The sequence below is a fragment of the Bombus pascuorum genome, chromosome 7, assembly GCF_905332965.1.
Source record: "Bombus pascuorum chromosome 7, iyBomPasc1.1, whole genome shotgun sequence".
Taxonomy (NCBI): domain Eukaryota; kingdom Metazoa; phylum Arthropoda; class Insecta; order Hymenoptera; family Apidae; genus Bombus; species Bombus pascuorum.
Window position 1 is genome coordinate 6757843 of NC_083494.1, and position 25264 is coordinate 6783106.

At 31.8% G+C, this 25264-nt stretch overlaps 1 protein-coding gene across 1 annotated transcript; it reads left to right on the forward strand.

The window, feature by feature from the left end:
- The first annotated feature begins 585 nt into the window (after positions 1 to 585).
- On the forward strand, positions 586 to 25060 carry LOC132909220 (protein spaetzle 3). Its single transcript, XM_060963898.1, has 8 exons — positions 586 to 991; positions 5862 to 6278; positions 6683 to 7180; positions 8264 to 8495; positions 20283 to 20407; positions 21294 to 21584; positions 22254 to 22379; positions 22448 to 25060. Exons 3-8 carry the CDS (start codon positions 6696 to 6698, stop codon positions 22638 to 22640), a joined length of 1452 nt encoding a protein of 483 aa, XP_060819881.1. The 5' UTR covers positions 586 to 991; positions 5862 to 6278; positions 6683 to 6695; the 3' UTR covers positions 22641 to 25060.
- Positions 25061 to 25264: the final 204 nt, after the last annotated feature.

A 25264-nucleotide genomic window follows, 5' to 3' on the forward strand; every position in this document is an offset into this window, starting at 1 on the left:
GAAAACGTTCTTTTCGTTAGAAATTCTTTTCTTCTTTCTTTCTATCCAACTCGATCCTTAATGAATAAATGATGAACGATCTGCAAGCAGAGAAAGGGTAAGAGAAAAGGTAAAGAGTAAAATTTGCTAATTAGAAATATAAAATATAAAAAATAAAGGAAGAAAAATATAGTCGATATAAAATATACGAAATGCTAAAAGTGATTTCATGGATGCAAAAGATTAGTATCACAGAATAGAAAATAAAAGTGAAAGAGTGAAAAATTTGCTTTGCTTTTTAGATTTGATATTTGATTGTACATACCGTTGATATGCAAAGTATATATGAATAACTATATAGTACATGCGTCTGAACTGCGCGGACTAAAACGAAAGCGATCGTTTTTGAACATCGACGAATTTATAGAAAACGATGAGAAAGAAAACAAACAAATGCTCCATTAAACGATCTTCCTGCGAGAAGGTGAAGCAACGATCGAAATCGAAGGTAGGGAGCAACGAGACAGAAGAGAGGGACATCAAGGAGCGGAAAGTGAGAGAGAACTTACAGGCCGCGCTACTCTTCATGATCGAGGGACACCTCTCTTTATCCCCATTCTGTGTAGAGTTGGTTAAAGTTAAAACGCTTCTCTTTCAGTTGTCGCTGGCCAACGTAGCGTTTCGCGCGGTGTCACGCACGCCTCTCGGCGATTTCGACGAGCTGCTCGTGTTTCGCGCACGAGCAAGCACGTGTTTCGTCCTCTGCGAATGCATTTCCACGGATTTCTTCCTGCCCGATTCCACCGGTTAATCAATCGCGTTTTATCGTGTCACGTACTTCCGTCTTTCGTTTCTCTCTCGTTCACTTTCAGCTTCTGCTTTTCGCCCGAAAATCGCTCGATTACCAAAAGTGAAAGCAACGGATGAGATTTTTGTTTCGATGCGTGTTGGCCGTGTTTCCGTTTTAAGTTTGTCGAGCTCCACGACAATCTAAAACGCATCGCTGAATCCGGTAAGTTGACCGTCGAATTTTTCGTAACAATATATCTCGGTGATGTCAATGTTCCAGTTACGATTAAAACGCTTCTTCGACAGTGCCGAATAAAATAATCGATATGTTGGGAAAACGTAATTTTTAGCGTCGAATTAACCTCATGATGTAGCGGTATTCCAGGTGCTAGATGTGAAAACGAGACATACTTGAAGCAATGCTTGATATTTCTGTTTATTTAGAAAAATTTCTTACGCACCTCCATTTCTCTACAGCCACGTATCTACAGTCAAGGTACAGCATTTTAACGTTTAGGAGCATACATATGTTTCTGTTCAACTTTAAGTTCAACAGGAAGAAACAAAGAGTTAAAGTTCAACTTACTCATAGTTCTCATGAATTATAAATTTTATCATACGTATTTTATACATTTATCCTGTGAACCCCTCGTTTCTAATACGAAGCAAGTTAATGAGAAATATTTACAGACATTGTGAACAGGCTGTAATCCACGTTCCGGACTAACTCGTATACTCTTGAATCATCGAATATTTGAGATTAGCAACAGCCCAAAAGCATTCCGCCTCGAAGAAACTAGCATTTTTGTAATCACATCGGAAACTATCGTTAACAGAGGATGTACCATACTAGTGTCTTTTATTTAATTAATCGCTAACGCAATAAAAGAAAATAGTACCTTAAAGATGATAACGAAACTGATAGGTTGAATTTAATAAGTATATAAGAACGAAAAGGAAAGCAAAGCTATCCGTTTTAACAAACCGGACAGTGGGAGCGCGATTTATTTTTAGGTGAAAGCACAGTTTACATACTCGATTTCGAAGAAAGCGATTCGATGAGCGAAAGTGACGGACGGTCAAACTTGTTCGACTATGGTCGAATTTTGTCGGTTCCCCGGTAAATCAACGGAGTCATTATCGCTTTCGCATTTCACAGGCATCTTCGGAAGACACGTGGTACACGCGCGCGAATCCCATTCTCGTATGAACAATTGCGTGGCCACGCATACGCCGACGCATTCGCATAATTTTCTTTCATAAAGATATTAGACGACACTGACTGTCATTTAAAGTATACATATATATTTTTAAACGGATATACAAACGTCTGCTACGTCGTGAGTTTATCATCGCATTTTATCTATTTTCACGGCTAGTTAAGATTATTTCAAATAAAACACGTGCTTTGAAAATATATATCAGATTTATCGTTCGTGCGTTTATTGCATCTACTACTTGCCGCGATTACTCTTTTAATTCATCGTTAGTAACATTTGTAAATTATGAACACGCGTTTTAACGTTTTGTATTTAGCCATTTTTCTTTTCTTTTCTTTTTTTTCTCGTAAGAATGTATTATATAACATTAGCGGATACATATATATATGGTAAATAATATATTTTTTTAATTGTACAGTAAATATAATTTTTTAATTTTGTGCTAATGCGTGTAATATATATGTGTCTTGCATTATAACGTATAATTTGGTTATTTTAATGTTAAGGTGTTTTACATAAATGAATGAAATATGATGTCAAAAAATTGTATTATCTTATATAAATAAAATTTATCTTTCTTATATACCGTATATATAAATATACAATATATGAGCATTTATATATTCGTAAATAATTGATTTTATTATATATAGATATCACGAAGTGCAATAAACATACGTTCCCTGAATGAACTATAAATATAACATAACTCATAATTTATATTTTATTTACATATATTATTATAGCAAACAAGTTAATATATACATATAATCTTTATCATTATTTATACATTACCGACAAATATTATTAAGACAGTAATGTGAAATGAAAGGTGTAACATTTTTAGTAAACATTTTTAGTACACATTTTTACAAAAAAAAAAAAACAAACTCAATTTATAAGATAGAACGCGTTAAACAATTCAAATGATAAAGCGTAAGTAAAGCGAAATCAGATTTATGTAAAACTTATTGCGAGAAAAACCGTTGGCAGGAAATTGTTATTTGCAATGATATCGTTCAATGACATAATTTTAGCGAATGTCTGTTCAACTGGAATATCGAGGGTCTTAGAATCAAGGACACAATCGTAGTTCTCCGAATGTTAAAAACAAATTGCTCGAGATACTTTCATAAGCAAATAGGTGAACGTGTTTTTAAGTTTCCATGAACTTGAATAGAACAGCTTAAAATCCTACGATCTTGCTTACGAAGTATGGTTTTGTATCCCGTATAATAAAATAAAGCGACTGATGCTGCGCATAGGATCAAGTAAATGTGACGTGAAAATAAAGTAAATGTCAAGGAAGTCGATTAAAGTAAATGCACTTGAAGTTCCGCGTATATATATATATATCAATTAATTCTTATGACATTATTTCGTACAACGCGAAAGTAAAGTAAATGTCAAGTAAGTCAATTAAAGTGAATGCACTTGAAGTTCCTGATATAAATATTATACGAATAAATTAATTTTTATGGCATTCTTTTATTGCTCGATAATTAATGTTTCCCTTATGAAATTTTCAATCGAAAATTGGCATATTTTCTTTATTGCTAGTAAGTAATGACGTGTAGTAACTCTTTTCTTATTACTTTACGCGTGCACTATGTCAACATTAAAATATGCGACATATTTCCTATTCATATTCATATTTTTAACCATATTACACGAAACTCGTTCGATTATCTTGAAATAAATTTTCTCGGCACTGTTTAATATATATACACAATATGTGTATCACGCAGAAGTGGACGACCAGAAATTTGCTCGAAACTCCATTTTTGAGAAAGTCGAATTAGGAAAGAAGAGATTAAGTACGGATTTAATTCTTAACTAGATACGATCAAACTTCATTTATTCGTAAACGAGATCTTAAAGGAAAAAATGTGATTTATTTTCTATCTATTGTTTCTATTCTATTTATACATGCAGTTAGGTATTAACCAAATTTACGTATATGTACACATTTAACAAATTCTCAAATTCAATTTTCTCAAAGATGAAGCGTTTCATAAGAAAATCGTATCCCATATTTTCGACTTATTTCGATTTGTTTTCGCGTAGACTCACTCTCTTGTCCATTGAATCACAAATCGTGATTAATGGAAGGGAATGGAAGTGACTTGTTACTATGGATAAGTGTATTGACGTATTCCAACGTCGTGATATGACACATTATTATCAGATTAGGACATTGAGGTTTTATAAATTGATACTGCTAATTGTACGTCATAAATATCATTTGTCTCATCACGTTACTTCTCGACAAGTATCATCGCTATTATTTATTTTACTTAAAGTCGCATCAGCTATTATGGTCATTTGCGATTATTTTTATTCCAATAATATAGTATTTCTATTTTATATTTTGCTAATGTTATATTCAATATATAATGTTATTAAGATATATATAGGAACTGACACTGACATTATCCTGGATCAGCATCTATGTATTTATCATGCCATAATTTACGTATAATTGATTATCAATTAAAATAATATTTTAATTCTACTCTATATTTGGATTAGCAGTATAAAAGATCGCGTGTGTTTGTGTATTCTTTACGAAATTTATAGTTTGGAATTAAACTTGTAATTACTGAAATTCCTCAAATGCTTCACGCAATGACGTTTATAGCAACGCTATTTCCTTCGAAGAAATAGTCTAAACTATTAAAAGTCTAGATACTTAAAAACACAATGTCGTCCATTACAAGCCAATTAGAAAGGCACGCGGTTTGTACGCAATATCCATGACTACATTGTTTTTTGAGACTTGTCGTATTATGAGTAACGCTGCGTAACCTATTAATTAGATAGATCTCCACCTTAGGAAATTTGAGTACCTTGAGTTGTTTCTATCGCGGTATATCCTAATTTAAGATCGTGATACGTCGATATTTGAAAATTATGATTAGATATATTAAAAATTTGGATATATTAAAATATCTATTATACTATATTATTATATTATATTATATTGTATAATATCTATAAAATATTATATGTAATAAAATATCTATTGAAAACAGTATATATCCTATTTCTACTATATATTAATTATTAATTATAATGTATTATATTATACGTATATCTATTAAATTTCTTCGTCGTATAGCAATAACTAAGAAAACATTAATAATCGCTATTATTAGGTATCATTTTATTTCTATCCTGCATATTTTCTATCAATATATAAATATTCCTCCTTCTTTACTAATTCTTTACAAATTATTAACACACGCAATGAAAGAATATTATTGATATTAATTATTACCGATTAAAGATGACTTTGTAATATGTTCAAAATACACATATTTGTATGCAACCGATTTCTTTGAATTAATTCTAACAAGTTGTTTGAATAATATAATTTTTATAGCTTTTCTTATAGCATAATTTTGTCACTGTCGTTAAAGTTGCATGTCTAATAAAGCATCGTGAGCAAGGCAAATAAATAATTCTTTGTACCGTTAACCTGCATATTTCCATAATTGACATTTATAGCATTTTTCATAAAAATCAAATTTATTATGGTACTATATGACATTCTGTTACGAAATTGTTATATTTTTCCATCTAGCTTGATTTCCATGACCATACCACTTTCTTGTCCTTCGCTAATGATCATCCTGTGTTTCAATCTTTCTTACGCTTGAAACAATTTTTCACCATTATGCTTATAATTTCCTTAAATAATTTAAAGGTAGAAATCACCGGTGTAAGTTCACCCGTGGTATTTACAACGAAATGTTACACAATATATTTAATTATTACCTGCATATAAAATTGTGGACTTACGCTCGATAATGGTTTACGCTTCGGTGAGCGATACATCCGTGTAATATTGACATTTCTTTGTCATTTCAGGTCGATCTCGTGACAACACAAGCATCACGTGAGAAGAAAAGAGGAAGGAAGAAGCCATTAATCTTCGCCGAATAATCTTAATCGCGTTATCCAGAAAAATTTTAACATTTCAAGTTGCGAATAATCAATCTATATTTCAAGTATCGACTATGTTGTCTGATTTTATAAAACGTAGGTTTTATAGCTGAATTTCGATGAAATCGATCGCTGAAATAATTAACGTACAGTTCGTTTGAGATCTTGAACAGTAATCACGAAAATTTTCGTTTCTGGTTGATCATGAAGTTTATGGTAATGAGACGTGATTTTGTACACGATCAAAATCACGATCATCAAAGCTGAAAGTGTAAAACTGAAAATTCATAATCGAAGGACGTGACTTTGTATTTTCTTCTAAAGTATCGTCCTGATTCTACGGTAAGTTAAGATATATTGAATATACATTTGAATAAATAATTTTATTATTTTCACCTTGTAACTTTACTCATATTTTTGTACACTTCTTTCTCGAATTTGATTTTCTACAAATATTATATAATTTTATTATCGAAAATTCTACACATTTGTGCATTACTTTTAACGTTTAATAGTATCGTAGTATTATAGAAATATTGCTCACTCTATATAATTGAATACCTATTATAGTGTTCGTACATCAGCTGCTAAAAAGTAACAATAATATACGTATACGACTTTAAATCGTATTTTCAGTTTCGGTAACATGTTACAGAAATAAAAAGAATCCGAGCAAACTGTCGAATTAAATAAGAGCTAGAAGGCTGTCTCAGAACGATTGAGAGAATTTCTTTGTCTGTTTGCAGAATAAAAGTAAAAATGTCACTGGTCAACTTTACCTTGCCGTATCAGTCGGCAACGCCTACTCCATTTTTCTACGGTGGACAAAACGGAGGACAGTCGACAGTGAACAACCTTCGTTTGAATGCCGTACTTCCGCCTGCGCCCGCTCCAAATTTTAACGACCAAGAACCTTTCCAAAACGAACCGTATATACCACCCGCTGCTTATCAGCAGCAGCAGCAACAGCAACAACAACAAAGACAACGTCAGTCAACCGTTAACCGACAAAGAAATACAAACACGTTCGTCGAAGATTCGTCTTTTTCATCGACACAGGACAATCGATATGCGAATTACAATCAAGATTTTCGAAGAACGCAACCACGGCAACAGCAGCAACAAATGAGACCTCCTCCGTCGCCTTCACAACAACAGCAACGAGTTTCGGTAGAGAGCGATCAAGATAATTTTCGAACATCGAGAATGCCGGAACAGGAGAGCTATCCTGATAGACCTAATGGGTAACTTCGCATGATTCAGAATATTCTATTATATACATTTCATCTAATCGATTTAATTGTAATCTCTCGTATTTGGTGATTTTTCGTTTAAATTTGCCGTTATTAAGTTATTATCTACACTCTTCGTTGTCGATGTGAGTTTATGTAGTCAACGATTTCTTAAATTTCGAAACAAAAAGGGGAAAAAGTGGTGTACGCGCGGTCGCCGGTTGATGGAATTTTAATTTGACGAAAATGTAGAAATTTCGGTGTACGTTAAGGGAATCGTAATTAAAAGAAAATTAATTAAATCGATTATATTACACGGTGACGCACAATTCCGTTCTTTTGAATTTCATATTTTTCCGTTAATTAATTAGATCGCAATATGTGTAATTAAACTCAATGTGCTATGTAGCGGAGTACACCAATATTTTCGTTTTAAAGCATCGTTTGTTGCCGAATCAGCGAAAGCATTTCGTATAGCAACCTTAATTGCTCTCGTAATTATTTATGTAACGATCAGCTGAATGCTTTCTTGTTACTTGCCATGCATTCCTAATGAATTTCTGACGAATATCTGACTCGTGTGCTCGCCCGTCACTGTCGTTCCCTTGTCCGGCAAATTATGTCATCGATCCATACATACGATATAGCTTCTTTCATCCTGCATTACTCCAGATATGTATTATTAAATATGGAGCACAATTTTTTGTAAAACTTAATAACAATTATCATAAAAGGACGTCATTTATCGTTCCTTTCTTTCAACTCGCTAAACGCGGAAAGTATGCGTACCTGATATCCTTTTAATATTTTTTACCAGCATTAAGCTTGCATTCTTTTGTAATTTTCACGCTTCTTTTCATACTTTTACATTTTCTTGTATTTTATTTCGTATACGATTCAATCACTTTTCTCGCTTACGTAATATTTTTTCACACACATACATACACATATAATAAGAATCTCTGAAAGGTTCGTCGAACCCGCTAATGTGTTAAAATTATACTTCAAATTTACTTCTTATATCGTAATTCATAATTATAATCCGATGAAAATGCCAAGTATTTCGTTCTTCAATTTTTGTTTATTTTGTTAAAGGTATACGAGAGTTAACGGTGAAAGTGGACCTGGTACAAAAACTTCGATTCACGCTGTTTTAGACTATGATGACGACTTCGACGATTACTACGACGACAAAGACCCAGAGATACCAAGGGACGCGCACGTCACACCCATTCAAGGTCCAATCTTTTTAAAGAATGGCTCGGTCCCCGTAGTGCCACTGTATTCGTATCCTCAACTAAACAATGGTACATTTGTACAGATACCGGTAAGTTTGAAAACAACACCAAGGCATATGATCATTTTGCATGCAACGCTTTAAAAACGTCTCTCGAAAATGAGAGACCTTCACTTAGCAACTCCGTTACCAAGTAGAACAAGTATAAGGACATTCGGTAATTAATCTTTCAAAACATTCATGTGACCTCTGTTGAATTATTTACAGTATTATATGTTACGATGACTTGAATGACGTCTTGCTACTGACACCTGTAAAAGTTTCTTACAAAAAATCTCCGGCGTTACAGACATGACGCTAATGAGGTCGTGTGTAATTTGGCTTTCTCCTCCTTAATTTTGTTTTTGTAAATGCTCCTTAAAATTCCCCGTGAACTTTCCTCAGTTAATGAAACAATGTCATTTTACAGCTTTATGATGAACAATTTCTTTAAATTCGAATGCACGAACTGCATACACATAGGTTTTGATAAAAGATAAATTAAGGTGTAAGCGAAAATCTGAATCGAAACAGTCGTAAAAATACGAATTATATCGTCGAAATGTAATTCGTACATTATGTCATATTATTTAATTGTATATAAAGTCCATTGTGTTTGAAGTATTCATAGCAATTTATCAAAAAAGTATTTCAAGTTAATATGAACAGAGAATGTGTAGCGACTAAAAGAGAGATAAACGTAGCGTAACTTTAAAATATCTTTCCCTTATAAAAAATTCAGGTCATCTTATATTCTTTTATATAACACTGCTTGTTCTTTTGCATTGCAAATTTTTTACGCGTATGTGTTTATGTAGCGTAATATATTACAATATAATTTATAGAGTAATTTGTCCAATTTATGAACTATAATACAGTCGTTCAGTTCCAAAAGGATTGACACCAAGTTGATATGGTACCAAATATTATGGATGAAACGAGTTCAATTAAATTCATATCCGAAAGTGCGTTAATAAAGAACTATAAAGAGTCCAAAATTTATTGTAGAGTAAGATAAATTATGCAATACTTTTTGACCGTATGATTCTTTAGAATCGTTGACTCATGAACGATTGATTACTTATTGATTAGAAATACATCTCTAAATATGATATAGTAATATTAATAAATATTATATAAATATGATATACTAATATTTTTAATTATCTAATTTTTATTTTACAAGTACCTATAAGATTATTAGTGACAAGTACTGGACGAAACGCGCTTGGTTTTTTCAATCATCCATTATTTTGATCTTTTCATCCAGGATAGCTTAAAATATCCTTCCTCAGACCAAATTGAATAGAAAACTAATTCTTCATATAATTGTTCAAGTATAAAGCATAAAACACGAATGATTATTTTTGTAGAAACCAAAATATGTGACTGAAATATGTATAGGTGCGGAGCACAAATAACTTTTGATACCTAAAGCCTGTTAATGATGAAAATGATATTATTTCGTGAATAAATAACAAGGCAGCATCTTTCGTGTATTGTTTAATTCTCATTTGTATTTTGATTTCCCAAATTTTATAGAACAAAGCGTGTCTGCGTTTTTCTACTACAGTATACAGTTGCTTTCAACTTTTCCAAAAAGCATTTGTCACAAATATAACGATGATGTAGTTAGTTTTCAGTTTTCACTGGTTATTCAAACGTGTTTTTTATCGTTCTTTGATTATTTGGTATTTAATTACTCTTTATATGATTAAGAGTATATTTACAATAATTATATCTTTCTATACCGATAAATACGTAACTTTGTGCAAGTTGAAATCGTATAAAATATAATTATAAATTACAACGTATAATCATTAAACGTTACGAGACGCCGACTGTTTTAATATCATTTCGTTCATGCGATTATTACGAATGCCCAGTGACAATGGTATGGTGTGACTCATAGGCTATTGAGCGGAAGAATTCGTTGTGAGTAGAAAGTATACTGAGCTGTTCACGCACGAATTACGAGTATGGAATATATAAGTAGATTTCGTCAAGCTTAGACACAACTTTCAACAAATTTGTTAGATAATCCCGATCTCAGAATTAGGTCGCACGTTTGTCTCAACCTTCGTGACTAACGCGATTTTCATAAATTCCAAATATCTGGCTCGCCAGCAGCTCACTAACTATTACTCGAAACGTTTCTAAAGTAACTTAAACTTTTAATTATACCTAGACGAAACGATTCAAACAATAGATTATCCATAATTAAAACTCAAGATCGTTCTTCACGACGAAAAAATCATTTCATCAGGAAAACGGTGGATTTATTAAATAACGACAAAGCGTTTGCAGTTTATTAATTCAGAAATGTTTACTGTGATCTCTGCTGGCAGTTCTCTGTACAATTTGTTCCTTGAAAACGTTGCAGTCGAAGACTCGTACTTGAAAAACCGTGGCTCGTGTTCGAAGATCGTTTGAAAGGTGATCGAACGTGGCCGTGGCTACAGGAACATTCAAAGTCTATATCACTGGCGTGACATTTTCTTGGAAGCACCCATGACCCCAAATATCTTCCCTAGAATCTTGCAAATGTACGATCGGTCGAGTGCATGTACTTCGCTTACACCTGCCCAGCTGTTTTGCACGTATCTCCTCTTAATTGTGTGGTCGTACATTTCTGTAAAATTGCGCATCGTGCAAAGAATTCCCTGGTCCGATACCAATTTTAAGGTCAATCGATGTACTGGCATTGAGACAGCAACCCCTTGACCCGACGTTCCATTTCCTTGTTTACCGAATACGGTTTATATGACATATGAAATATGGAATCATATGAAATATGATTAAATACAAAGTCACTGTAGTGTACAAAATCATTCTTTTACTAGTTTCCATAAATTATTACAGCATTCTGACCAGTTTTTCCATCATATTATTCTCTATAATCAGTCTTATTATTTATAACGAAGTATAAGCTAATACAATTTAATTTGTTTAAATCGATAAACCAATTTATCATCACATATTTATTTGCGAAAGACAAACGCTAATTTTTCGTAATCTATTACCATGTCTTTAGTTAAATTTATTTTTCTCGTGAAATTGCTTGAAGCTTTTATATACGAAATTAATATGAAATTACTTTAAACTACTACATAAGATCAACACTATTACTAAGATAACACTACTACACAAGACGCAGTAAATGAAATTTGAATTTACAAACTTTCTGATTTCTAAATTTAATGTTACATCCTAAAGCGTCATTAAGTGCTTGTTGTATTATCTAATAGTTTTATCGAGAACTGAACATTTTATTTAAAAATTTCTAATTATGTAAAGATATAGACTATTTCGTCTATATAATTTCGATCTGAAAAGACGAGTTACATTACGCTTTCTTAAGAATAATTAAGAGTGTATAGCATAAAAAGAAAATAAATTTTGTTTTCAGATTATTAGGAATTATTAATAAAAATGGTTATTACGTGCGCGAATGAAATTTTCTAAGCAACGATTCTCAAACAAATATCTGTCGTATAGAGATAGAACGGAACAATCTAATCATAAATCTCAGATCTCCATTGTTGGATATTGGGAAAAAATGTCGAGCTGGCAATCCGGTTTTTCCTGTCTATTCGAAATTAAAATCGAGCATGACTCTTATATGACGGAAGATACAAATATTTCTCTATATCCACGTCAACCGCGCTCTGTTAGTAGTTAATAGCTTTTTATCTGTAACAAACATTAATCTTCAGCCATTTTCAAACAGTAATCTCTTTTACTTAAATTAATGAACGTAGTAATTGCAAAATCGATGTTACTTCACCCCTTGTTTACCGAATACGGTTTATATGACATATGAAATATGGAATCATATGAAATATGATTAAATACAAAGTCACTGTAGTGTACAAAATCATTCTTTTACTAGTTTCCATAAATTATTACAGCATTCTGACCAGTTTTTCCATCATATTATTCTCTATAATCAGTCTTATTATTTATAACGAAGTATAAGCTAATACAATCGTCCTCTACGTCAAGTTTATGCTTCTCTGTTATGCTGTCCACTATTACGCTTTGGCCTTGCAGAGGTACTAACATTTAACCTACATAGTACGTGGAACAATTCTGTAATGCATCCAGTATTTAGAAGATTAAGAGAAGATAATGCTCAATTACAAGTTGATCGTTTATTATACTCTCGTGATATATAATCAATCGTAATAACACGCAATAAATGTCAATACGATGTCTCTTTTCTTCTTTTTCTTTTTCTTGTTTTTTTGCTTCGCATAAACGTGTTAAAATCGATTCGTGATCATCGATTGTGAAATGTAGCGATATAACGACGTAACGATGTAACGACTCGCAGAATCGTATTACAGTTCGGAAGCGTTCTGGTCGATGTCCTCGGTCTGATCACCGAAAGTTAAAAAGAAATATGTTTAACCTTCCACGCTCATTCCACAGTTCCACGTGATTCTTGCGTCGTTTTACGACTTTACGACTTCGTGCGGGCTGTTTTTGTCAGTCGCCGTAATTAAGGTATTCCACTTCATAAAAGTAAATTGACGGATTTAGCTCAGATATGCGATTCGTGAGTGAGATATGTAGTTATTGAAGATAAATTTAACACTGAAATTAAGTTCCTTGTTTGCAACTATTACTGACATAAATATTGTTCAGGTCTACTTTTAATCATTAGTAAATGCTTTTTTGCATACGGTTTTGGTAGCTTGTATCTATTTAAATGTTTTCTTCCTTTTTTAGCGAAAGCGGAACTATAATTTAATTGTGCGACTTTAGTTACGAATTTGTTACTTATACAAATTTGTTGTGTATGTAGATACAATATTATAGATAGATATATAGATATATAGAATAGACGTAGCTATTATATTATCCATCAAATAATATGGCAGTAAGATGCGTGTAATTTATTATTATTATTTATTTTATTTAAAGCCGCGTAATTTGTTGTACCTCCTTTGGTACATTCACATTTATAGTAACTGTAAAATTGTCAATAATTTACCAAATTACCAAATCAGTTACTTCAATTGTGCAATTTTGCGTTATCTTTTAGCCTCGTATGTGATTTATATAAAGTAAAATTATCATTGAGATTGTCATATCGAAGTATTTCTGACTTACAAAGTAGCAAGCGAAATTGAAATTAGTGACCGACAGCATTTCGAAATACGAACAGCTACCGATTTCTGTTAACGACAGGAATCGACTCAAAACCAATGCGATTAAACTTAGAATGTGTTTCTAGTATTTGCTTCACCACTTGTTCAATATAAATGTCTTCATTTGAATGACGAAATATTATAATTAATACCGATGAACCTATATTAAGATTAACAACTTGCATTTATTATTTCTTCATTTGAAATTGCTCGTTGACGGTATAACATTGCAGTGATATTTGTACATATTGTTTAAAATAAGCTCGTGTGTCTTTGTACAACAAGTAGATGTACTTTTATCAACCCTGTCCATTGAGTGTCAGGAGGTTATTGCTAACGTTAATAGCTTCATCGATCTTTCCTCTTAACTGTTTGCGTGTATCAAGATTTTCGATTAGACATGTCCTCGACTTCGTAGCTCCAAAGAGAAGAATCTGAGGAGGATAAGTCAAATTAATGTGGAGGTTGTGTCACAGTCTTTCTCTATCTGACTCTTCCAATCTATTGATCAGCAAAAGTCTCATTGAGCAATAGTGTTATGTCTCTGGTAACACAGTCAGGTGGATCATCGTGCTTGTCCATAAACGATGTTGTATTTCTAATGGCGCGCTATCTAAGCACAAGGATAACCAATGTTGCAGAAGATCTGTTTAAGATACTCCTGTGAGATAGTCCTCAAAGAAATGAGATCCGATGAAACGAATGTCTGCTAATATATATCGTACATTTGCGGAAAATCTGTACGTGAAAATACGTTACTGCGTACGACTGTGGTACACTTGAGTATATTTGATATGTTCAAGTGTGGGGATTTTTTCTTATTTGTGCCATCGTACCAAAAATATTTAAATTTGTCTAAATACATTAGTACTTCGATGTATATCTGCTTATCTCGATAATGAAGTTGAATCGATTCATATTTATCGTATAAAATTTTTTTTTATAGAGAAAGACTTACCAGACGTGATGGCGAAGTTTCTCCGCGTATTGGTCATCTTATACGTTTTTCAAAAATTCGTAAACGGTACAATAAACTAATTTATTATATGCATATTTTTTATACGTAGACTAAAAATATGTGAAAGACTATCTACGTATAAATATGTATTTTGATGCTTTAAAGTAAACTTTTAAGCAAACAATGTTTCACACAGATATAATTTAACGCGTTAAATAATAATGACGCATAAAATGCGCATGTGTTGTTTTTTCTTAACAGTAAAATAATCTTTAAATAATAATATTCATTTTGTATATTCCTTATAGTACGACTAACCGGAATTCTTTGTCTTACCTTTTTCCTAAACTTTAAGTGCCTCATAAATTGATCATAGGATCTATGATGCTGTCGAAATCTTACTGCAGCCTTCGGGCTAATGCGAAGTACACATATCTATGACAACGACGAATATTTCGCGGCAATATATTCGCAGCGGTATGTTTATATGTACTATACCCAAGTATTTACGTGACGACCTGTGTTTGTTCACGCCAACGCAAAGCAAGAAATTTTTACTTACACTGCAAATATGTAGTGTCTCTTTTTCACGTTGGAATTATGTTGCTTTTCTCTTCGCTGCTGTTCCTTTGTTCCTTTTAACACGCAACAAAATTTGCTATGTAATTAATAGAAATTACTAAAAATCGTCTAGTCAAATGATAAAATTGTTTAAACGCGACGAATGTGTGAAAATGTTTCTGCTTTACAATTTAAAAGATGGTATTTTTTGATGTAGAAAGCGAATCGTGAGATTGCGCCGAATAGTAAAATCGACTAACTCAAATGTTGAATTAGCTCAAATCTTGTTTATTTAGTCGTTAGTCGGTTGACAATAGCGTGTTGTTAATATTTATCCACATTACGAGATGTGACTGGCAACTGTCCATTTCAAGCCTTCATTTAACTGCTCTGCATTCCTAAGTAGGATAGGCAGCCAGTTCAGAGCTCTCAAATATACTTTAAAAAATTACACAATTTACAATCGTGCTAAAAAGAAAAAGTAAAGTTTATTAACAATATGAAAACGAAAACTTTTTAACAGGTTATTCGTTATTAAGTAGTAACTTATAAACTTTATGAACTATTTTATTGCAATTATAATTATAAAAATAGCATTGTTTTCTATAACTGAGCAATACAAATTCATTTGTCGTTTCACAAATAATTTTTGTGTAAATAATGAACAGCATTTTTTACTAGACATTCTAATTCATTATTTACGTAAATAATATAAAATTGAATTTAATACAACATTCATCTCTCGTTAATTTCGTACATTCCTACGGAATAATGAATAGTTCAAAAACGTGATAAATTTATAATTTTGTTCAACATTGTGTGTATGAATATGTGTACATACGAACATGTGAAATATACATATGATTAAAAGTAAAATTAAAATAATTGCTTATTTTTATTATTATTTAGATATTGCTGTTTTGTTAGTGGAATCATGAGATTGGCGTAGAGCAAAGAGTATCGTGATGAACAAATATAAAATATAAATATTTAAATTTTATACTTAATGTTTGCAAAAAACCCAGCTACATGAATAAAACAACGTTATATGAGAGAATTTTCTAAACATTGGTAATGTTTGGAAATTTTTCAAGAGACTGATGGTACATTAAATAAATAAATGTTTTATTATAGTATGCCATAAAATCAACATATCTTGCTTAAATTGAGTAAGTCATTCAGTTTTATAACTGTCCTTACGCAACTAACGTGTGATCTTCAGATTTCATCATGATTACATGTTCATTAAGATAAATAAATGATTTAAAGCACTTTTGTAATATAATGTTAATAAAAATTGCATTTTTTCATATTATGTTACAAGCTAATAGGAATAAAAATTTGCATTATATATTATACATATAATCGCACGTTAAATGAAACCAACCTTTTTATCATTAACTCGTATAGTTATTGCCAATAAATTTATATTGCAAAATCTTGAAGCCTATTAAATCATTTAAAAGTATAAAAAATTCATTTTCCTTCTTTTTTCAACTAATTGTATTTAATATTATCACATTTTAATATTTTGTATTCCCTGCGACACACACACACACACAGACAGTATTCATAAATTGCATATATATTAAACACACATGTAAACAAATAAAATTAATGGAAAAAGTTTCGCTTTGACAATATTTTCATTCTGTTGAATTTATGTTATTTCGTTGCTTGCGTTGCATTCTGAATATAGAAAACAGGACATTCATGCACAAACATAACAATTGGGTTCTTTTGTAAAGTTTTATTAATAGGAAACATTTATTTGGTAGTAACAAATGTAATAAATAATTATTTTCTTTACGCTGATTTTCATTTCATATATTGTTTCGTACAAATGGAATTCGAAATACATAGAAACAATTTAAAATCTATTATATGTGAACAAGAAAATATTAAAAGGCGTAGAGACCTAAAAACATTTTTTCATTTTTTTCTTATCAAATCACTTTTACTTTCATTTCCTCCTTTCAGCAATTACATATCTCTATGTTACATAATATTTTTTAGTATAGTAGACTAAATTATTTTAATCCAATAATTAAAACATCCGCATGGATGTTATTATATTTTTTCCTTAAACAGAAAGTCGAGCTTAGCATATATTTCATTCACTCATATCAAAATCGCATATAATACAAAATGGTAATTTAAAATTAGTAAGTTTTGTGAATATCGTAAGTATAAAATAAATAATATTTATATGAAAGTAATTTATCACAGAAGATTATAGATATTTAAGAATGTACTATCGTATTGTCGCGGTAAGAACAGATCACTAGAATTTACTTGAATTTAGTATCCTGATACCTCTACGAGCTTATACGACTTTTTATTTTCGATTTCCTAACTCATAGTAATGTACTTTCATATTGACAATTACCATCTACATACAACTTGACTATTAATCTAACGCATTAAAAAATTGCGAGACGAGTACAGTGAAATAATAGAGCTACAAATCAATATATACCATAAGTGTCATTTTATCTGTTTGCTTATCATATGTAACTTAATTTTTTAATTCAATTCGTGTGAGAGATTGCAATTCACTGGCGTAGAAACATGGCGTGATTCATTTCTGGCGGGCAATGCATCACGTTGCTCATACTTTCCTCATACATATGACGTTCCAGACTGACTCGAGTCACTGAATGACGCCTACTGATTCTTCAACGGAGCCGTAAGTGTAGGACGATAATCATTAACGGACCCGATTTCCGGTACAAATCAGCAACTCTATAATTATAATCATTCGTGGCGTTGATCGCGAATGTACTCGCGTTCATGTAAAATTTACAATACTTAAAATAGTTAAATACTTCAAATCGAGGACATATTGATGTTGAAGCAATTCGTAATTTAGAGTTCACTTCAAAATATATTCAATCCGATTATTAGCGAATTATCAGTTTCGTATCATTTTTATATTGCCTTTAAAAAATTCTCTATTACTTTTGAAGGCTCGAAATGACTTTCATCGGATACATTCTTTATTCGTCATGATGCACTTCAAGTACCATTTTCATCATACTAAACAAGTGTTCTCATCCTTTTAAACGGAAGTATAAGTAACTGACTGCTATTCTTTTTTTCTCAGATTTCTTCATAAACAAAGAACAAAATTTTTAAGCCGAAATGTTACAACTACACATATCTTCCCTTTGAATGTAACACGAAAATAGAAACTTTCAATGAATTTAAAGCGTAGACATAGCTAGAATATACAGATCTGATAAGTATTGCTGATAAGTGCTATTTTCACAACTTCAGTTTCTATGTAATAACATTGTTTCTTTAATTCTATTCATAAAGTAGGATGATACAATTTTTGGTATTGTTTTGGAACACGATGTATATATCGTATGTGCACATATCAATGTACATACATGTACGACAGTGTACACATCAATATCTTTTAAAAGTATTCAAATATTGTTACTACATATCGGTCAAAATATCCGAATATTTATGAATGATATAGTATGTGTATGTATATTTGTATGTTCAATTAACTTAAATATAGTTTAAAATGTTTTTTCATATATCGATTTTCATATATAAGTTTATTTGTGTGGACCATAGATAAACTCCAAAATACACCGAAATGCACAGAAGTAAATGAGAATTTTGATTTTGTATAAGTTAAACGTTGTGCAGCGATATAGATATAAAGTTAGATATTATTAAATATTAAATTTCACTTTTACCATATTCAGATACCATACCACATCCACAAGGAATCGCATAGTGTCCGCTTTTATTCGATAAGATCCTGTATCTTCATCCTGCGATCTTCGTATGCGCATTTCGATTATTTTATTTCAAGTCAACATCTGTCGCACCAAGACATAATTGTTTCCTCGATGAAGACGTCCTTGCGGTTAGTCGTAGGTGTTTCCATGACATTACCGAAGTGTATTTTCCGTATATCTTTACCATCCTTATTCTACAAAGCATCTAGTACGAGGACGCGTAGGCCACATACTATACAATTTACAAAATATGTACATGTCGAACCTCCTATCGTACGGTTATCGCGCAGGTGTTAACGAATATTCTCTGATTGAAGACGTCATTTCACATTTCTTTGATACGAACTTTGACACGAATTGAATAGAGATAGAAACGACCAAAGGGTGATTCGTTTGGCTCGTGTCTACAATGCGAACATGTTTTTTTTTTTTTTTTTTAAATAGTTTATTTAGCCAATATTTGATTTTTTGTACATTTTTGAGATTCACAATAAACAATGAATTTGAGTATAGTGTGTTTAGGCAAAAGTACCGATACGCGTCGGTACGACGTAGCCATGGTCTAATATGTGTCGTGGATTTTCGGTTTTTGCGTTTATTTTTTTGTTTTTTGGGTTTAAGTCGCATTGGAGCGTGATTTTTGTGTATTCTTGTGTGTGTTGTATTTTGTCCTGAAACTTAGCCGCAAAACAGGACTCATGGCCGCAAAACAGGACTCTGGCCGCAAAACAGGACTCACAATGCGAACATGTACGACGATCGAAATGGTCAAACACGCCCTCGACTTACACGAGGTGTGGTTGTTTGATGTCGATTATTTTATGCGCATATTTCCGTCGCTCGTTTATATCCTAACTATTTAGTATTTCTCCGCTCTTATCTTGAATTTTTGTTTTGAGAACTGTAAGAATTTTATATGTTCTATTCCAGTATTTTTATATTTTATTTGGAAATCTTTCGCGACGAAGTAAATCGCATCGTATCACGTAACGTACGAGTCATTACGTTCATATCGAAATTGCATATTCTATTATATCGACTAATATTATACTGCTGCAACTTTTTAGAACAATCTTTCTCGAGTCGTATACTTATTTACTGTAATTACTAAGTAAATATACAACATAAATTTAATCGATATTAAATAACCTTCGAACTAGCCGCGCCTGTTTAGTTGCGTAGGTTTGTTCCTTCGAGATGTATTTTAGAAATGGAAAAATTAATATACTTTAAGTTATAATAGATGTAAAAGATGAAAACTCGAGAACTGTATACAAGAAATAATTGACCATATTCCCATATTTGTAGCAACGAATAACGAGATTTGTGATGTTTATATAGTTGACAACAAATTATACAATAAAATATTGCGAATTTAAGACATATTATATTTTTGTTATAGATTCTTTGGACCGCACTTTCCGTTGCTCTAGGAGTCGAATTGAGGGGAGATTTGGTACGTGGTGTACCATGCATTAAAAAATATCATCAGCTGTTCTGTCCAACTGCCGGAAACACATATCCAATGTAATACCTGTAACAACAACGTAGTAATATTTTATGTTTACGTTATTATCTTATTATATTACCTCAATGCCACGTATTTAGTATGTAACTAATAGGTATTTGTTATGACATAAACGACATAGTTAGAGTTGGATGTGCAATAAAAGAAGATTCATACTCGTTTGCAATATCCTATGTCATCACATTTAATATTCAATATTTCGTAGTAACTTTTAACGTGATACTGTGAAAATAGTATTTAACGTAATTAGTTCATAATATTACATATAACATTATTAGCAATACAATTAGAAATAGTAGAAGCAAGACATTTTACAGATATCTTCAAATCTTTAAAAACAACTTTGTTTACTAATTATCGATTTTTCTGTAGGAAAATTAAAATTTTTGTAGAATCTACTTCAAAACTGAAAGAAAAAGTTAGGCTGACAATGAGCCGTATTATAATTGAAGCATCGAGAGCAAAAGTGGACTAACTTCGACTTAACAAGCTGATTCGTTGTCTACAATAAATGTGTCTACAAAATACCCAGAGAAACAGCTGATTTCGTTATGTTATCTGGATTTGACACAGAAAAATCGAGTTCTTACATGTTTATACGATTAATACAGCTTATTGGAATAAATGAACGCTATAAACACAGATTCAGAAAAAATATATCTTCGTCCATTTCATGTCAATGCTTTCAATGTCTCAATTAAAAGTAATAATATTCATCAATCTAGTTTACAACTAGTTTTCCTACACCCTGAACTTTGTTACGAAGAATTATATTACATTTTCTACATAATTACGTTTCGTTTCATGCAACATATTCCTCGCATTAAGAATTTTTAATAGGTGTTCGTAAGATAATGAAATTTAAAACGATAAAATACTTTTTAGAGAACGGATAGAACGTTTTATTGACGAAAATAAGGCGCTAATGAAGAGAATGTACGGTGACTTCGAAATGAGCTCAGGATACAGTTCTCCGACAAGAGAGCCCAGTCATCGGACACGTAGGAGACGAAAAAGTAGAGAAGCTACAAAACATGATATTCCCGATGGTGGACCTAGTTTTCGCGATGAACTGGATCCGGAAATCGAGGCTGATGGTGACTCATTTTTTGCTAATATCAGAAAGACCAGAAATCCCCGACAATCTCCTGGAAAGAATCGAAATGACAGTGGCAGGTACTTTCTTTGAGAGCTTGAGTTTATAGGTCTACTAAAAATCGCTAATGACAAGATACCACTATTCCATAGGATAATAATTCGAATTGATTTCTTTCTCCTTCTGTCGATGCAGTTTTTTACTTATAGGAAGTTCCACTTCTTTTCTGGCCAAAATTTATCAGTATATCCTACGTGTATAATTAGGAAATAAATATTATACAAAAATAGGTCGTTTCAAGCTTCGTTATAAAATTATAACAGAACACGACAAAAGGAAAAGATTTGTAGCTTGCTTATACCACTGCACCCTTTCGGATGCAGAACTTGGAATATGAAAATGTTTATCCAAGAATTAATGTTGACTCACTGTCGACTGATAAATTACATTTTTTACCATCTACATTCTTGTATCCATTGGTGGGAATAGAGGATATTTTAAAATTGTGTATCAACAAGGAATGATTATGTGATTGTCTCTCTATAGTTTGCATTTTTCTCATAATTTTTTAATGAAGCTCCAAACAATTTATATTTACGTAACATTTTTCTATTATTTATAGCCACAGGACAAATGAGAAATGTTAGCACGAAAACAATACTAATACTATCGTTGTTGATAGAAAAAAAATTACCACGACAAATAAAAACGTGGTAAAGTTAAGTATTAAACAGCCGAATATTTTTCAGAATCGATGCATGCGAATCAAAGGTGGAAATCGTAACTCCTTATTGGGCTAGCAACAGCGCTGGCAAAATTCGTGCCATTGTGAACACACAGCATTTCGAGCAGGCCATTCACCAAGAAGTTTGCTCGTAAGTGTGTTTTCATATGCGACTTTACATGAAATCGGAACTTTTCTTCAAAAACTTTCCTCTTGCAGGAAAACTCAGACAAACCGCTGTACTGGTGATTGCGGTTGCGAACAAAAGTACAAGTGGCACCGACTACTTGCGTACGACCCTGACAACGATTGCAAAGGTATCTTCATGGACTGGTTCCTCTTCCCTTCCTGCTGCGTCTGTAGATGCGACCCGGTTCCGAACAAATTTTCCTCGTCGAACAGTCGAAATTAACATGACTTTTTACGAGCAAAAGTTTCTTACAGCGTCACGATCGAACTCGTGATTCAACTGCGATTACGAAGAAAGCTAGAGCACTGTACGCAGATTGATATTGTCTTCGAAATGAAATTGAATTGCGGCAAGAGAAACTATCATCCTTTTGCTTTAAGCAGGTTTCAACAACGCCATCGTTTTGATAGGATAAAACTCCGCCACATTTATTCAATTAAGCATAACAAACATGTTTAATTGACGATTATCACATTTCGTTGATAAGAAAATCCGCCTTATTTATGAATATAGTACTAGAAACTATTGGAGGAATTTCTACTACTCCCTTCCTACTGAAGAGCCTTTCTCCATTTCTTTGTCGGATTATTAGGATTAAGCTATATAAAGGATTAAATAAACAGATATAGTAGATTATGAAATAGAATAGATATTATTATTAGTTTTCCTGCAATACCTTTTGGCAATGCGAATTAGGGAAAATTTGTTATATTATTAGTTGTCTATTGTTATCTATCTTCATTTATTGTAGAATAATACTTATCAGTGGTAAACTATGGATGTTTATGCATTTATGGGAAATTTCAAGATGCAAAAATGTACAGAACGCACATAACACACAGAAACATATTGTACGTACAAAGTACCGAAAATGAAGTGCTGCTCGTCATAAATATCTTCAAGTTCCATGTTTTCAGTAGTGTTTATAGAGATACGTATTTGCATAAACATTCACAGTCTAGTGATATCGTACTGAATACAATTTTTGTTACTAATTTAACGATCTATCAAATATCTATCAGCAGTGTAAGATCAAGGCAACTAATTAATAGGGAAAGGATAGCAAAAAGTAATATGAAAAGAAACAGATGCAGATTAACACATATATTATATACTATATTAGCTGTAAATTATAAACAAATCAGAAATAATTATGAAAAAAGGGCGTCCTTTGGTCATCTGAATTATCTGAATAATATTACAGTCCGGTTTAGCGATACATGTAACTAATATAAGTGTAGTATGTCCAATTTAAACGTATACACACCATTAAAAGAGCGAAAAAAATGTTTTACGTAAAAGTTGTTTGGAATACGTGAATTCTTGAAATTCTTATTTCCGATGATTTGAATATTAACGCGACTTCTTATGTATTATAATATTGATCTCACTTTATTACGTATTTCAAAATGAATTCAATAATGTGTAACAAATATTTTCTCAATAGTTAGAGAAATGATAGTGTATCCATTTGAAGTAGACATACTATACGTATAATAAGCACGCCATAGCTTTATAATTAGCAGCTGTGTATTTACGCGACTCTTGTTTATTTCAATTTTCGAATGACAATTACAATAATATTTTGCAACTATGCTTTTATATATTATATCATGTTATGAATATTATCGACGTAATAATGTTAGAACTACTATTGTGATAATAGACAAAAGCGTTCAAAAGGACAATAATATTTAAAACAGCAAAGAAACTATAATATTATTGTCGTAAACCTTTTAAATGTAACGAAATAAGATAATCGTAATAAGAAAGATTTAAATTTCAGTCAGTTTGTTTAATGGCAACGTGACAATACTAATGTCATACATACAATACAATACTAATTCATATATTGATGATCAAATTCTTTCAGCTCTATATTTTTATAAATACATAATACGCATTTGTTGCTTTCTCCTGTTAATTACAGTCTAGTTTATCAGAGAGAATTTGCTTGTGATCGGCAATTTCGCTATGATCTTCCCTTGCAACTAAGATACCTGACGCCCTCCTATCAATTTAAAGCAGCATTTAAATTTTGGTGTATCAAGGTGCTGCGTATTTCGAATGTAAAAAACAGAAGAAACTCGTTCCATGGTACCTTCGGTATGCTTTTTTATACGATAGACAAGATAATTACATTCGATTGAAAAGAGGCTTTTCTGCTGCGCAACCTTCGCGTTTTGTCCTCCATCGTTCACGTCGACATTTTTTTCCCTCCTTTAGTTTAATTGTAAGTAAATAAGTAGATATGCGCGGTCATTCAGTTGGAATGCGTATCCTGTTGACACAATCTCTTTCTGACAATCTAGAAAATATAATTCTCAGTAATCGACGTTGTTATTTCTTTTTCGTCGGAGCAGTTAGATCATTATATTCATTACCCGTGTTTCATTGTTTCTTCTAGGATGTGTATCTTCAAAGTCACATACTGTGTAACGGATCTATATAAGTACTAGCGTATATAAATGTAATTGCATAGAAACGTTAGAATACGAATTAGAAAAATATTTATTATGTTATGTACGCGAACCGCAAACAATGAATTCCAAACATACATATGTAACACATTATATTCCTATATTCGGTAAAATAGAATTTTGTACATACGCGAAATAGATTCTAATTATTATTCCCTGGAATTTTGTGCAGCGAATTATTGCAATTATTGCGTGGAACGTCTAAAATATATGATCTAATCGAGTTTCTTAGTCTTATGTAATGGCTAACATAAGAAAATAATAATTTGGATCATTTAAGATATGTAGGTAGAAAAGGATAGAAGAATGACAAATTCCATGATTAAATAAAAGAATCGAAAACAAGAATTAATTCTAATACTTCTT